At 41.3% G+C, this 17,202-nt stretch overlaps 1 protein-coding gene across 2 annotated transcripts in view; it reads left to right on the top strand.

Moving 5' to 3' along the window:
* The first annotated feature begins 271 nt into the window (after positions 1-271).
* Dmc1 (DNA meiotic recombinase 1) overlaps positions 272-17,202 on the top strand; it is a 44,231-nt gene continuing 27,300 nt past the window's right edge. Inside the window, exons 1-8 of one of the 2 annotated variants that reach the window (XM_031358109.1) lie at positions 272-538; positions 3,904-3,987; positions 4,817-4,861; positions 6,197-6,343; positions 9,195-9,277; positions 12,156-12,208; positions 13,791-13,832; positions 16,905-16,977. In XM_031358109.1, coding sequence (XP_031213969.1) covers positions 3,937-3,987; positions 4,817-4,861; positions 6,197-6,343; positions 9,195-9,277; positions 12,156-12,208; positions 13,791-13,832; positions 16,905-16,977 — 494 coding nt within the window. In that variant the 5' untranslated portion in view covers positions 272-538; positions 3,904-3,936. Of the gene's footprint in view, positions 539-927; positions 1,102-3,903; positions 3,988-4,816; positions 4,862-6,196; positions 6,344-9,194; positions 9,278-12,155; positions 12,209-13,790; positions 13,833-16,904; positions 16,978-17,202 lie in introns of those variants that run through there. The other variant, XM_031358111.1, reaches the window with a different exon arrangement.

Genomic DNA, 17,202 nt, shown 5'->3' with positions numbered 1-17,202 from the left:
ATCTGCTCTAGTTCTGTAGGTAAACCAGGAGCCCCGCCCACCATTCGGAGCCCCGTCCGAGCCCCGCCCACACCGGGCTTGTCCACAACAGAAGCCCCGCCCATACCAGGAGCCCCGCCCCGAGCCCGCCCACATCTGGGCTTGCCCATAGCTGAAGCCCCGCCCCTAACCCCGCCCACAGCGGGGACTTGTCCACAACAGGAGCCCCGCTCACTGCTCGGAGGCCCGCCCTAGCCCCGCCCATACCAGGAGCTCCGCCCTGAGCCCCGCCCACAGCAGGAGCCTCGCCCACACCACGCTGGGGCATGTCCACAGCGGGAGCCCCGCCGAGCCCCGCCCACACCGGGGGCTTGTCCACAACAGGAGCCCGCCCACAGCTCGTAGCCCCGCCCTAGCCCCGCCCACACAGGGGCTCACCCCCCCGCGGCCCTCCTTTCCCGCCAGACCCAGAGATACTCGACGACTGGGCTGTCTGTCGGCCTCCGCATTCCGGGTCCGCGTTAGAATTCCGGACCGCAGAGCCGGAGGAGCAGGAGCCGTAAGGGACTCAGCTTGAAAATCTCGGGGAGGGAGGCTGTGGGTTCGAGTGGGGTGAGTGGCGGAAAGAGGAGGCGCAGGAAAATCTGAGGAAAACTCGACGCGTTCGAGCAAGCTTTCCTCCCCGCGCCCTTCCTGTGGTGATCTTTGGTCGTGGTTGGACCCGGCCTGGGGTCTGTCGCCTTCCACCCCGGCTCCGAGGCGTGTAGTGAGTTCGAGACTTTGCCACCCTCCTGTAAATCAAGTCCGACCCTAGACTTAAGGCCTCCTCGCGTGACGAGGGTCGGCCCGGAAGGTGTAGGCCTCGGGCCCTGACTGAGCCGCTTGCCCGGGGGCCACGGGCCTCTAACCGCCTTCTCTTTGCCCTGATGCTCCCCACCAGGCCTCTGAAACCGAGGCTGGGCGCCCCGCTTCTGATCCCAGGGTCGGGGTGCATGGGATCCAGCAGAGGGATCCCGGCAAGGCCAGTGAATCTGACAGACTCTGTCGTAAAAGGAAAGGCGATTGATTTGCATTCCTCCGTAAGAAGAGTCTGGTATTGGGGCTGGCGAGATGGCTCAGTGGGTAAGAGCACTGACTGCTCTTCCAAAGGTCCTGAGTTCAAATCCCAGCAACCATATGGTGGCTCACAACCATCCGTAATGAGATCGGTCGCCCTCTTCTGGTGCTGTCTGAAGACAGCTGCAGAGAATTACACCGGAGCAAGTGGGGTGGAGCGAACGGGGCAGTCCAGAGTTCAATTCCCAGCAGCCACATAGATGGCTCATGGCCATCTATACAGCTATAGTGTACTCATATACATTAAAAAATAAATCCTTTTTTTTTTTTTTTTTTTTTTTTTTTTTTTTTTTTTTTTGGTTTTCCGAGACAGGGTTTCTCTGTATAGCCCTGGCTGTCCTGGAACTCTCACTCTGTGGACCAGGCTGGCCTCGAACTCAGAAATCTGCCTGCCTCTGCCTCCCATGTGCTGGGATTAAAAGTGTGTGCCACCACCACCCGGGGAATAAATCTTTTTTTCTTTTTTAAAAAAGAGTCTGGTATTTAGGCTAATCATGCGAATAGCTAAGAGATGGGCATGGTACTGCACTCTGGAGTTGCAGAACTGGGGAGAATCTGAGTTCCAAGCTTAAACACACACTCATATTCTCTCTCTCCTCTCTCTCTCTCTCTCTCTCTCTCTCTCTCTCTCTCTCTCTCTCTCTCTCTCTCTCTCTCAGAAGGTAGAGGCAGGAAATTCATTGCAAACCCAAAGCTAGTCTGTTCTACTTAAGGAGTTTCAGGACAGCCAAGGCTATTAGCAAAACCCCTCACTCAAGGCTGAAAAGAACAAAAACAAACCCGCCCCAATATTCCAGAAGACCCCACTCAAGTCCTGCCCTCTTTTGTACCCAACTCTTTGCCACCTTAGTACTTTGTTTCCTTTGTGCTGGCACCCAACACTTGACTTTGGCATTGAATGTGGAAATGTGAGGAAAGCCAGGGCTACACAGAGGAACAAAAACAAAACAAGGGGCTGGAGAGATGGTTCAGCCGGTAAGAGCACTCACTATTCTTCCAAATGTCCAGAGTTCAAATCCCAGCAACCACATGGTGGCTCACAACCATCTGTACTAGGATCCAATGCCCTCTTCTGGTGTGTCTAAAGACAGTGACAGTGTATGCACATATATAAAATAAATAATTTTTCCTTTTTTTTTCTGAGACAGAGATTCTCTGTGTAGCCCTGGCTGTCCTGAAACTCACTCTGTAGACCAGGCTGGCCTCGAACTCAGAAATCTACCTGCCTCTGCCTCCCAAGTGCTGGGATGAAAGGTGTGTGCCACCACCACCCAGCAAAATAAATAATTCTTAAAAAACAGAAAAGGAATAGTCTAGGAACAATATTATTCAGACTACATTTTATTGTAATGTACCATTATGTCTATGGCTTCCCAGGATTTTTTAAAAACTTAGTTACTGGATATTGTCCTGGCTAGTTTTTTTCTTAATTGACAAAGTTCTTTATTCACTTTACATCCAGATCTCAGCTTCCCCTCCCTCCTCTCCTCCCAGTCCCTCCCTCTCACTTAACCTCACCCCCTCCCCCATCTACCCGTTCTACTGGGAAAAGGGGAGGCCTCCCATGGACAGCAACCAGGCCCAGTATATCAAGCTGTAACAAAACTAGGTGCATCCTCTTCCACTGAGGCTACACAGAGCATCCCAGTTAGGGGAAAGAGATCCAAAGATAGGCAATACAGTCAGAGACAGACCCTGCTCCTGAGTTAGGAGTCCTACAAGAAGGCCCAGTGGCATAACTGCTACACGCAGAGGGCCTAGGTCTGTCTCATTCATGCTCTCTGGTTGGCAGTTCTGTCTCCCTAAGCCCCCATGGGCCCAGGTTAGTTGACTTGAGGTTTTCTTGTGGTGCCCTTAACTCCCCTTGCTCCCCTAATTCTTCCTCCCCTCTTCCACAGGAGTCCCCAAGCTCTACTCAATGTTTGGCTAACAATTGCTGGGTGAAGCACCTCTGATGACATTTATGCTAGGCTCCTGTCTGCAAGTGTAGCAGAGTATCATCAATAGTGTCTGGGGTGGGTGTCCTGGCTCGTTAAAACTAGACACCACCAACTAGAGTCATCTGAAGGGAGAGAGCCTCAACTGAGAAAATGCACTGGCAAGATTCAGTTTTAGGTCATATTATTAATTAGTGATTGATAGAAGAGGGCCCAGCCTACTGTGGGCAGGACCACCTGGGCAGGTGATCTTGAGTACTATAAGAAAGCAGGCTGAGGAAGCCATGGAGAACAAGCAAGCAAGCAGCACTCTTCCACAGCCTGTGCTTCAGATCCTAACTCCAGGCTCCTGCCTTGAGTTCCTACCTTAGCTTCCCTCAGTGATGGACTGTGATTAGGGTGTGTAAACCAAATAAACCCTCTCCTCCCCAAGTTGCTTTTGGTCAATGTTTTGCATAGCATAGAAAGCAAATTAGAGCTGGGAGGTGGTGGGAGTCCCAGTGCTTAGGACGCAGAAGCAGGGAGATCTCTGAGTTCGAGGGCAGCCCGGTTAACAGAGCAAGTTCCAGGATAGCCAAGCTACTCAGAAAAACCCTATTTCGGGCTGGAGAGATGGCTCAGCGGATAAGAGTCCGACTGCTCTTCTGAAGGTCATGAGTTCAAATCCCAGCAACCACATGGTGGCTTACAACCACCTGTAAGAGATCTGATACCCTCTTCTGGTGTGTCTGAAGACAGTACAGTGTACTTAATTATAATAATAAATAAACCTTTAAAAAAAAAAGAAAAGAAAAACCCTATTTCATAAAAACAAAAACAAAAAAGCAAATTTAGAAAACTACTTCTTAAATAATATTTCTTATTTTTCCAGAATTGATTATTTTACTGCCGCTCTCCTTTCAACATGAAAGAGGATCAAATTGTGCAGGAAGAATCGGGATTCCAAGATGAGGAGGTATTATTAGAATGTTGAAAGTTAGGTTGACATCCAGCCTTTCCACAAAAATCAAGTTCCTTGTTTTTAAGCTACTATTTTTAGCAACTAAAAGTAGAAATATGCCACACACATAAATGTGTAAAGATTTCTTTGGCAAGGGTGCTAAGTTTAGCTACTTAGCAACTGGCATGAAAGTTTTTTGTTGTTTGTTTTGTAGTGGAGAGATCTGATCCAATACCTCCTGCTGGTAGGCAATTGCATTTCCACTGGTTACATCTCCAGCTTCATATAAAAGTAGTTTAATAGCACCTTACTCCTATCTATGCAATTGGTCCTGAACAAGGATATCAAGATTTGCATTAAATAAAATAGGTCAAATGAAAGCTGGAGAGATGGCTCAGCAGCTAAGGTAGCTGCTTTTCCAGAGAACCGGATCTGATTCTCAGCACCCATGTGATGACAAACTCCAATTCCAAGTTTCTGATGACTCTTTTAGCCTCAGAGGACACTGCATGCACGTGGTCATACAGACATATATGCAGGCCCCACACCCAGACACAAAAAACTAGACATTTTTAAAAAAATAAGCTCAAATGTTCCACTGTTTTGGAGAGATTTTTTTAAGTTATGGAAGTCATTGCAAATGTGATGAGCTACCTAGGACTTTATTGTTGCATGTTCTAAATATGTAACATGTTTGAAAAAGTGATCTCTCTTCAGGGTTTAGAGAAGTAGAATTGAAGTATTATGGAATGACTAGTAAATCAGTATTAGTCACTCCCAAAAATGTGAGATATGTTTTAAATAAGAAATCTAAAATCCACTCTTTCTGTTTCATTTCATTTAGGAAAGTTTGTTTCAAGACATTGACCTGTTACAGAAGCATGGAATTGTGAGTAACTTTTCAGTACTGCATTAAGTGATCTGTCCCATTTTCTCAGCCTTGTCCTTACCAATCCTGGATAATTCTTTATTATGTGGTGAACTGGGCTGTCTATGTGTCTTAAGTTGTTTAGCAACATGCTTGGTATTCCAGAACAATTTAAACCTAGTATATGAGAACCAAGCCTATGGAGCCAAGATACTGAAGCAAGAAGCAGTCAAATGCAAAGTTTTAGAGAATATAAATATGAGGAATTTACATGGAACTCCCTGGATGGCAGCAAGCCCATGTAGGACCCCACAAATTGAAGGATATATTGGCCAAGATAAAAGGGACTTCATCAAAGCTGGAGTGCGTCCGGTTGATCTGCCAAAGACATACTCCAGGACCAGTAATAATAAAACTGCACATACCACTCTAGTGGTTTGGTCTGTTTATAGTATGCTTGAAAATTATACAAGAAAAAACCCAACTAGCTAGTTTTACTTTGGGCATTCATGGAATTACAACTCACAGATATCTGTAGTGACATCAAACTGAAGTCATATATCTGGCTTCTCCTCCTACATTTACACCAGTAGTACTTCCTACCTGTGACAACCAAAAATGGCTGTAGACACTGTCAAGGACTCCCAGTAATTGAGGACCACTGGTTCAGCTGGAGGTGTTCAGAGTTTCTCTAAACAACCGCCCCTTGTCTTTCTAGGTCTTACACTAGATAGATATGCTTTCTTTTACAGAAAATTCTATTTGTCGAATGGCCAGGGTAAATCATGGTGGCAGAAATGTAGATTATCAAAGTATGTGGATGTGAACAGCAATCATTGGTTAAAAGTTTGCTGAGGTTGTCTTTTGAAATCTTCATATTAATCTCTTCCCATTGATTTTAGAAAATAGAAGTGTGAGAAAGTCCCAGTCTTTTGGTGATGCAGTTATTTGTGTTCTTCAGGAGCAGACGGAAAAATAAACTTTGAAAACTGTAGAGAACATATTGGTAATGAAGTTTTGTAAAAAGAAGGAGATGAACTGAGGGGGTGAATGTGTGAGAAACTTGTTAGCTTTTCCACCAACAGACTTTTCTTTTTAATTCCTTGCTACATTGCCATGGTCTCACTAACATTCTTGGGAAAATCAGGGCAGAGCCAGAACATTTGGCAACATGCTGGGTATGTTCTACTCTGATATTTCCAGAACATTTGGCTAGGAGGTGGGTGGGTTCCACCTGGTTGCTTGTGTAAAATTAGCATTGTGATGGAAAGAGATGGACACGAAGCTCATGACATAGTAGAGAAGCCTTTTAGGTTGGCATTTTATCAATCTGCTACGCCCATTCTTTTATTTCAGAACATGGCTGATATTAAGAAACTGAAGTCTGTAGGAATCTGTACCATTAAAGGCATACAAATGACAACAAGAAGAGCCCTCTGCAATGTCAAAGGCCTCTCAGAAGCCAAAGTGGAAAAGATTAAAGAGGCAGCCAACAAACTGATTGTAAGCCAAGTTCATTCTTCTCTGTGTTAGTTTAGCAGTGTCATTTTTCTCATGAACACTAGAAACTACAGTAGGAACTTGTAAGTTCTTGTAGATAGAGCACAGTATGTTAGACTCCCATGTTAGCTGCTCATTACTTCAATTTCAGAGCCACATTAATTAGTCTCTGGAAGATTGGGTCAAACATAGAATATGGACTGGGCCTGAGTTCCATTCCTAGAATCACATGGTAGAAAGAAACATCATGGTGTGCACCCATACACACATACAGTTAAATATGTACAGCTAAGGTAATTAAGATCTAAAACAGAAGGCTTACTTTGCTTTTTAAAGATTCGTGCTATACTATTGAAGGTGATTATTTTACCAAAATTTGCCTTTATACTACGCTGGCTTTTTGTTCCTCTGCCATTTGTCTGTTTTTGCCTGCCCCTCCTTAGTTTGGTCTTGTCTTCTCATATATGCCTATAGCTGCTCTGACACTCAGTAGTAAAGAATTTGCTTTTCCCTGGTATAGGCCATTTGAGAAGACAGCCCTGGATTGGAAAGAGACTAGCATCAGTTGGATCTATGTGTGTGGAGTTGAAATAAATATGACCATGAATATGTCCATTAAGGCTATTGGGTTCATAACCTATACCTTCCAGTGGCTCCACGGATTGCAAGACTGTCGGGGAAAAGCATATAGACTGACCTAAACTCTTCTGTTTTGGTTTTGTTTTCCAAGACAGGTTTCCACTATGTATCCCTGGCTGTCCCAGAGCTCACTATGCAGACCAGGCTAGCCTTGGAACTAGGAGATCCCCCTGCTTCTGCCTCCCAAGTGCTGGGATCAAATGCATGCACCACCACAGCCTAGCTAAAATTGTGTGTGTGTGTGTGTGTGTGTGATGTAGAGGGGAGAGATTTGCACCTATGGCATATAGGTTCAGAGAACAACTTTGTGGAGTTGGTTCTCTCTTTTAATTGGATTCTGGGATTGAACTCAAGTCAAGGTCAAAACAAGCACTTTTACCTAGAGTCATTTTACCATTGCTCATAGTCTCATTATTTTACATGTGTGTGCTGGTTGGGTGTGTATGCATATGTGTACAAGTATGTGGAAATCTCAGATATCATTCCTCAGGCACCGTTTACTTGTTCATTTTATTTGTTTATTTTATTTTTGAGGCAGAGTGGTGATTCTCTCACTAGCCTAGAATTCATGAAGTTGGCTAGGCTGGCTAGCCTGTGAGCTCCAAGAATCTACATTGTCTATATCCTACTTTCTGCTTTCTTTGTTTTTTTCTTGTTTTTTTTTGTTTGTTTGTTTGTTTGTTTTTCAAAACAGGGTTTCTCTGTGTAACCTGGCTGTCATGGAACTCACTCTGTAGACGAGTCTGACCTCAAACTCACAGAGATCCACCTGCCTCTGCCTTCTTTGTGCTGGGATTAAAGGGGTGCACTACCACTTCCTGGCTACTGCTTTCTTTACATGAATTCTGGGGACTGAACTTAATTAAGTCTTTGTGCTTGCAAAGCAAAAGTTTAATGATTGAACTATCTCCTCGGCCCCTAAATTGTGTGTGTGTGTGTGTGTGTGTGTGTGTGTGTGTTATAAGTACATGTGTTAGTGTGTGGATACATGTGCCTAGACTTGTGTACTCAGAGGCATCCACTGTCTTCCTCTACTCCTCTCCACCTTGTTTTTGAGAGAAGGTCTCTCTAACAGAATCGGAGGCTTAGTTTTGGCTAGGCTGACTGGCCAGTTGAGCTCCTGAGAGCCACCTCTCTCCATTCCCCAGGGCTGGGATTACAAGCACAAACAACCATACCTAGCTTTTTACTAGCTGCTGGGAATTTGAACTCAGGCTTTCTTGCCTGCATAACAAGTGTTCTTACTCACTAAGCCATCTTCCCAGCGATAAATTTCAGTTATTCAAAGAAAAACAAAAGAACACCTTTTATGCATCCATAGTCTTACCCTTTTTTTGGCTAAAGCTGGGCCTTGGCTTAGTCTCTTCCCTTCCCCAAGTTCTTCAAAGTTTAAGAACCACTGTTAAGAACATGGACCAACAGAGACAAATAATTAACTGCATCTATGTCTGTTTTCACTGTTTATCACTACATCAGTGTAGCTTGTTAATTCAGCAAATAAGGATGCATCTGCCATGGAAAGACGTGAATAGTGAAAACTACGCTTTCTGGGATCCTTGAAATGTCTAGAGTTCAGGGGAAAATGATGCTATTGAATGAGATCAATTAAATCATTCAGTAAAATGCTGTTTTGTTTTGTGCCATGAACCTTTTCCATTTATTCTTAAAAGCTATCCTCTAAAGATACAATATTATTATTTGTATTAGCTCCATGATGAATTGTGTCAAGTGCCCTTTATCATATAACTCAATGAGAATGTGAGATGGCAATAAGAACTTTTTTAAAAAATATTTTATTTTATGTGTATGAGTGTTTTGTATGAGTGTACGTATACTATGTGCGTGCAGCATCCATGTAGAACAGGAGAGGGCATTTGATGTTATAGATGGTTGTGAGCTACCATGTGGATGCTAGGAACTGAACCCATTTCCTCTGGAAAAGGAACAAGAGCTCTTAACTGTGGCATCTCAAACGGAGCGGAGGTCTGACGCCCAGATTTGCCAGTCAAGCTGGCTGGACCCCCTACACTTAACTACTGAGCCATCTCTCCAGTGTCAAGACTATGTTTTTGTCCATGTTCTGATACAATCTTCAAAGAAGAGCATGCACAAATGATAACCTTGATAGATGAGCGTGTGATGCATGTATTGCTGGGAGGCTATTGGCATTCCAATCATTTTATCCTGTTTTAACCTCTCTGTTGTCTTTCTTTAGGAACCAGGATTCCTAACTGCATTTCAGTACAGTGAAAAGAGGAAGATGGTTTTCCACATCACTACTGGGAGTCAGGAATTTGAGTGTGTATCTCACTTTTTATCACCACTAAGTACAACCTTTGGGGTCCACGTTTCTTTTCCTGAATCTCATCATGATTTCCACTGTTGTAGGTAGAAGTAGCTTCCTCCTTGAAGGAGTTTTGTAGTGTTTTGTTCCAAAGTGAATGTGAGGCAAATTCCAGGCTGCTTTAGGGAACAGATTACATTTCTTTCAAGGAATTCACACTCATAAGTCATTTTTAAATTAGACTTCATTTGTCTATGACCTGAAAAGTCTGCTTACACTTCCTTCTTTTCCATCTTCATTGATGAAAAAAAATTCATTCCCCACTTTGAGTGTATTTAAAAATCAGTTGTTAGATTGAATATTTTAGAAGAAACAATTTTCTTAGACCTTGTAGGTCTCACTACTCAGCAACCCCTTTTCATTTATTCTTATGATTTCTGACATGTATTGTCATTACCCCAAAATTGATTTAGTGTGTTTTCCTCCAAATATTTCATCTTTAAAAATTTTTTTTATTTAATGCATGAGTGCTCTGCTGTATATATATCTACCTGCCTGAAGAGGGCATCATATCCCCCTATAGATGGTTGTGAGTCACCATGTGGTTGCTGGGAATTGAACTCAGGACCTCTGGAAGACCAGCCAGTGCTCTTAACCACTGACAATGTGCATTGTCTGGGAATCGAACCTGGGCCTCCTGCATGGGAGGTGAGAATTCTACTACTGAACTACCAATGCTAGACTCATTTTTTTAAAAACTATGTTTTATTAGATTCTCCTGACTGATGTTAAGAATAGCAGCTCAAGTGACCTTTCTGCTTTCAAGCATCTGGGGCAACCGAGTTTATTTTTATTTTTATTTTTATAATAGTTAATTTTATAGATTTTTCTCCCAGACTTATCTCTTCTCCCCCAGAGCCTATAATTGTAATATATTTATGAAAGAAGCTAGGTCGTTTACTTTTTAATAGCAGAACAGGCAGGGTTTGCTAATGTAGTATAATTAGGGTATAGTGGAGGTTACCAAAGATGATGCCTAGGATTTAGGTCTGAAGATCAGCAAACTATAGATCACAAATAAGGGACTCGAGGGAGGGACAGATTTAGGACCAAAGGCTGAAGTCTGTGAAGTCTGAGCTACTTATTAGACCCAAATGAATGCTAAGTACACATTCATTTTTAATACCATCACATCACCACTACTATACCTAAAACTATTAATTCCTTGCTATCAGTTATCTTCCCAGAGAGCTCAAGTTTCCAACTGTCTTATGGATGACTAGCACAGGGGAGGCAGAATCAGGGGGATCACCATGAATTCAAGGTTCACCTGATCTACATACTGATTTCCAGGACAGGCAGAGCTACACAGAGAGACCCTACCTCAAAAAGACAGACAGAAAGGAATTGGGGGCAGTTATTAGATGAAATAAACCCTTTCCTCCCCAAATTGCTTTTGGTCATGGGGCTTTATGATAGCAGTAGAAATCCTAACTAAGAAAGATATTACATAGAAATGTTAACAGTTAGAAGAACAACTGCCAGGTTTTGACAGCATATATTTAATTGGTAAAACAATGTTCTAGTGCATTTAATGTTCTCTATGAGAAGAACTAAAGAAGTTATGATCTCATTCATCCATTCATTAAATGCGGTAAGTATGTGTTGCTGTTCTGAGACATGGTAGGAATACCTAAAAAGCCTTTGTAGTTTCTATTAGCATGTCTTTGGGGATGCAATCAGAAATCAGACAAAGCCTTAAGAGAATAGATTTATATTTGTCTAAGGAAGACAGCAATTTAAATTCAAATTGAAGCATTTTGGAAGTTATCCACAAACTTAATGAGGGCTTTGCTGATTTCAGTTAAGAAAAAGGGGTTAGAGAGATGGCTCAGTGGCAGAGAGCCTTGCTGCCTTTGGTACCCAGCACCTACATGGAGACTCATAACTCACACTTTTAATCCCAGCACTAGGGAGGCAGAAGCAGGTGGATTTCTAAATTCAAGGCCAGCCTGGTCTACATAAGGAGTTCCAAACCAGCCTGGACTATATAGAGAGACCATGTCTCAAAAAATATTGTATATTCAGTTAACTTTTAGAAATGTATCTGTGGGGGCTGGAGAGATGGCTCAGTGGTTAAGAGCACTGACTGCTCTTCCGAAGGTCCTGAGTTCAATTCCCAGCAACCACATGGTGGCTCATAACCATCGGTAACAAAATCTGACACCCTCTTCTGCCAAAAAGGATTTCTGAGTTGGAGGCCAGCCTGGTCTACAGAGTGAGTTCCAGGACAGCCAGGGCTACACAGAGAAACCCTGTCTAGAAAAAAAAAATGTATCTGTGTACAATTTGAGAAATTTGATTAGTAACAAGACAATTACATGGTGTGTATTTCAGACTTTTTTAGCATGTACAAAAGCCTGATTTTATTGCTAGAACCACAAAATAAAACAAATCTTTTAATCCCAATTAAAAAAAATAACACTTTACTGACTTGTTTACTATTGGCACACAGAAGTAAGAACAGAGCAGGGCTTATAAATTGCCTTGTTCATCTGCCTGCCCTTCCACAGTAGAACTGCAATCTAAATAGTGTCATTTCTTTCAAACTATGAATTCCTGCTCTTGTTTAGATAGACAAATAATATGTTACTAGTTATACAAATTTTATCTCCTTTGTTTGTTTGTTTTTTGAGACAGGGTCTCCCTACATAGTCCTGGCTGTCCTAGAACTCACTATGTAGACCAAGCTGACCTTGAACTCACAGAGGTCCCCCTGCCTCTGCCTCTTTAGTGCTGGGATTAGACATGTGTGGCCATTACACCCAGTCCATCTTCTTTCTTGATATCTGTATTTATACTCTATCATCAATACTTCATATCTGTTTTCAGTAAATTACTAGGAGGAGGCATTGAAAGTATGGCGATTACAGAAGCTTTTGGAGGTAGGTAGAGCCTTAATAGTTTTTTGTGGGATGATATATGTATATATGTGAAAAATAATAAATAAGTTCCTAGTTGAGAACATTTGATAAAATGTCAATTATTATAATGCAGGATCATTCCAAGCTAAAATAAAAATATATACAAACATTAGCATATTTCTGGCCAGACGGTGGTAGTGCACGCCTTTAATCCCAGCACTTGAGAGGCAGAGGCAGGCGGATTTCTGAGCTCAAGGCCAGCCTGGTCTACAGAGTGAGTTCCAGGATAGCCAGGGCTACACAGAGAAACCCTGTCTCGAAAAACAAAAAAACAAAACAAACAAAAAATTAGCATATTTCTTATTGACATTTTTCTTCCTCTTATTTTTGGTTACTATAGAAAGAAATTGGATTTTTAGGCAATACATATTCCATGAATATAGAAAATAGATTTTTTTCAATTTATAGCATATATAATATGATGTGTACACATGCTTCTGTGTATGTGTGTGTGTGTGTGTGTGTGTGTACATACAAGGTCTTACTGTCTGGCCCTGACACACATTAACTCTGCCTCTCAAGTACAAATATTAAAGGCCTGCATCACCACACCCGGCCTATATACTATATTTTTACAAACAATCCATGCACAGCTGTTTTACATGCTGAATCTTGACAAGCCAATATTTGTACTCTTAAAAAACCAAATGTTTGGGGCTGGAGAGATGGCTCAGTGGTTAAGAGCACTGACTGTTCTTCCAAAGGTCCTGAGTTCAAATCCCAGCAACCACATGATGGCTTACAACCATCTGTACAGCTACAGTGTACTCATATACATAAAATAAATAAATATTAAAAAAAGAAAACCAAATGTTTTTGTTACTATTTCTTTTGACTTGAGGTAAATTTGTTTTTTATTATTTCTACTGACTCAATATTAGCAATTTCTTTTATTGTATATTTCTTACGAGCTTTAAAAAAAGATTTATTTATTTATTAAATACACAGTGTTCTGCCTGCACATCAGAAGAGGCATTATTATAGATGGTTGTTAGCTACCATGTGGGTGCTGGAAATTGAACTCCAGACCTCTGGAAGTGCAGTCAGTGATCTCAACCTCTGTGCCATCTCTGCAGGCCACTTAGGAGTTTTTTAAAAATTTAAACTAAATGTTCAGTGGACCCAAATGATTAGTGGGGAAATTTTCCTATGGCGAACATTTGCTTCTGCTGGCAACTAGGGATGTTGCTATTCAGGATCACACCAGCTTTTCCTTGAGGGTCTCAGCACAGTGAGGGAGCATGGCTGGCCTTTCTGTAGTCAAGTCTGAAACCTAAACAATTTTGTTTGTGAGGATGAATTTTTTTTTTTTGTCTCTCACTTTTGGTATTCATACATGTAGTACCCTTTTGTGACAGGAGGTCCTCAGTGAGATCTCTTTTGGAATACTGGATATTGAATCTAGAACCTTGGGCTTTTAGACAAGTTCTCTACCACTAAGCAACTTTCCTAACCCTATACAGTCTTATTTTTGCTTGTTTGTTTAGTGAAAGTATCTAAATAATAAAACTTTTCTAAAAGTTCCTTTCTCTAAATTTCACAGAATTTCGTACTGGAAAAACTCAGCTGTCTCATACCCTCTGTGGTAAGAACACATACTAAAATCAGCAGTACGGCAGTGATAGAACACTCACTTACTGAGCTCCGTTGTACTTTACATGATTGTATGCAGTCTTACCCAGTTTTCAAGGAAACAAAATCTCAAGAGGTTATGCAAATAGTCCATCATTACAGATGGCTTTAGAATGTGTGCTGAGGTAGTGTTGTCAGTCCTCTACTAGGGCATCTGAGTGGAAGGACAGAGATGGTAAGTGATTTATGAATAGATCGGCAGGAGGGGCACCCAAGTATGTCAGTTTCATCCTATCCATATTTTCTGTCTTTTAAAAAAACACAGCAAGGACATAAAATTTATTGAGGACTAGATACTATCTATGGGGTGCATTCTGTTCAAAGAGAGGAGTAAAATTAAATTTGGAGCCTATCAAGATGGCTCAGTGGGTAAAGTACTTGCCTCCAAGCCTGAGAAACTGAGCCTGAGCCCTAGAACCCACATGGTGGAAAGAGAGGGTCAGCTCCTGCAAGTTGTCTTCTGACCTTCACAGATCTACCATTCCTTCATGTGCCCCTAAAATAAATACATACAAAAGTAAATATAATTTTGGGGGGTTTTGCTTGGTTGGCTTTTTTGAGAGGTCTTACTATCTAGGTAGCGCTGGCTAAACTGAAACTTGCTGTGTAGACTAGGCTGACCTCAAACTCACAGAGAGATCTGCCTGCTCTGCCTCCTAGGTGCTGGATTAAAGGCATGCACTACGACATCTGGCAAAAGTAAATTTTTAAAAGAAGTAAATATATAATTTTTTTCTAAAATAAAATAAAATAAACACATTCCTTATTAATAAAGATTTTATTTGTATTTCTTTCACTTAAGTAAAAGGAACATGGAAAGTGATTAAAAGGAGGTTCTGATGTTTATACTAACACATGTGAATATGGATATATACAAGCTAGCACAACACACAAACACAGAAGAAAAAAGTTAAAAGTTAAAAATAGGCTATATTCTAAAATCAAACTGTCTTGGCTTTACCACTGATAGCTGAGAACTGTGGGCAAGTTGTTTTACCCCTTAATTGTCCTCACTATAAAACTGCAATAATGAGCTGGGCTGTGGTGGTGCATGCCTTTAATCCCAGCATTTCTGAGTTCGAGGCCAGCCTGGTCTATAGAGTGAGTTCTAGGACAGCCAGGGCTACACAGAGAAACACTGTCTCAAAACAAAAACAAAACAAAACAAAAACAAAAATCAAACAACTAAACTGCAATAATGACAGCCCCAAATCTTGGGGGAACTTTGAAAGGTTAAGTGAAATAATGTGTGTGTATAGTATGAAGTAACTCTTTATGTTAACTATAGCGGGATAATATATATGAGTTGGGGATGTAGCTCAGTTGATAAAGACATGTCTAGCATACATGAAGCCCTGGGTTCTATCCCCAGCCCTATATAAACCATCTTAAACCTATATAATATATAGAGGTGGATCAGAGTTCAAGGTTATCCGTAGCTACATAGTAAGTAGGTTAGATGCCAGTCTGGAATACATGAGAACCTGCCTTAAACAAACAAACAAACAAACAAAAACCATATGCTTGGCTGAGGAAATGGCTCAGTTAAGAAATTGCTTGCCACATAATTGTGAAGACTTGAGTTTGCATCTGTAGCACTTTTGTACAATTCTGGGGCACTACATACATACATATAATCCCAGTGCTGGGGAGGCTGAGACAGGATGACTCCTGGGCTTTGCTGGCCAGCAAGGCTAGCAAAGTCAGCAAGTTCCAGGCCAATAAGAGATGCTGTCTCCCTGGGCCTGGTGGCACATGCCTTTAATCCCAGCACCTAGGAGGCAGAGCAGGCAGATCTCTGTGTGAGTTTGAGGTCAGCTTAGTCTACACAGCAAGTTTCAGTTTAGCCAGCGCTACCTAGATAGTAAGATCTCTCAAAAAAGCCAACCAAGCAAAACCCCCAAATTATATTTACTTATGTATGTATTTATTTTAGAGGTATATGATACCAAGGCATGTCTGTGGAGACGCTAGATAGTGAGTTTCATGACAGCCAGGGCTACACATATATGTGCACACATATAGGAATAGGTAGAAATGCCTATAGTACACATACATACATACATACATACACACACACACACACATGTACAAAGTAAATGCATTTAAATATTGACAACAATTGAAAGGTAACTAAAATAAGTTATGTTATGAAAGTAAAATTAGTAACATTTAAATTCTAATTCTGTTTATTTGGGAGAATTGACTTTGACAAATATTTCCCATTGTGAGAGATGTTGAAATTCTCAGTTGAATTATTATCCTGAGTCGTAGTTAGAGTTTTATTGCTGTGAAGAGACACCATGATCATGGCAACTCTTCTAAAAGAAAATAGTTAATTGAGGCTGACTTAGCATTTTCAGAGTTTTAGTCCTTTATCATCATGACATGAACCATGGTGTGCAGGCAGACATAGTGCTGGAACTGAAAGTTCTACATTTTTTTTTAATTAATTAATTAATTTATTTATTTATTTATTTATTTATTATATGTAAGCACACTGTAGCTGTCTTCAGACACACCAGAAGAGGGCATCAGATCTCATTACAGATGGTTGTGAGCTACCATGTGGTTGCTGGGATTCGAACTCAGGACCTTTAGAAGAGCAGTCAGTGCTCTTAACCGCTGAGCTATCTCTCCAGCCCAAAAGTTCTACATTTTGATCTGCAGGCATCAGAAAGCATTTGTGTACCACACTAGAAATAGCCCAAACATATATGGCCTCAAAGCCCTCTTCTCCATGATGCACTTCTCCAACAAAGCCACACCTCCTAATAGTGCCACTCCCTATGGCTAAGCATTCAGACACATGAGTCCTATTCAAATACCACATCCTGGCAGAGTACTTATTTTACCTCTGCTTACTGAAGAGGAACTATGGCAATCTTTTTAGAAGCCAATGGGGTCGTTGTTCTTTGCTAAGTTTACTAGAGTTTCAACCAACATAAAATTAATGTTTACTTATGTATTTATTTCTGCAAAGTTTGTTCATTCCTGTTAATGTTAATTTTTTATTGTTCCCTAGTGACAGCTCAACTTCCGGGAACAGGCGGCTACTCAGGAGGAAAGATTATCTTCATTGATACAGAAAATACTTTGTAACCCTTTTATTTAGACAAATCTTAAAGCAGTGTTATAGAGCAATATTACTATAAAACAGAGTACCTTGATAGATGGGTTTTGTAGTAATCCTAGAAACCAATGATAATGACAAAAGCCAAGGGGACAGCAGTGTTGACCAAGTGTTTACATCACTGCTTGATTTACTTATCTATACTTGAAAAGTGACAAAGCAAATACATGAGATAAAATTGTATCTTAAT

This window comes from Mastomys coucha, unplaced genomic scaffold (assembly GCF_008632895.1).
Source record: "Mastomys coucha isolate ucsf_1 unplaced genomic scaffold, UCSF_Mcou_1 pScaffold11, whole genome shotgun sequence".
In the NCBI taxonomy this organism is placed as follows: Eukaryota; Metazoa; Chordata; class Mammalia; order Rodentia; family Muridae; genus Mastomys; species Mastomys coucha.
The sequence above is the reverse complement of the archived record's forward strand: the minus strand, read 5'-3'. Positions and strand labels throughout refer to the sequence as shown.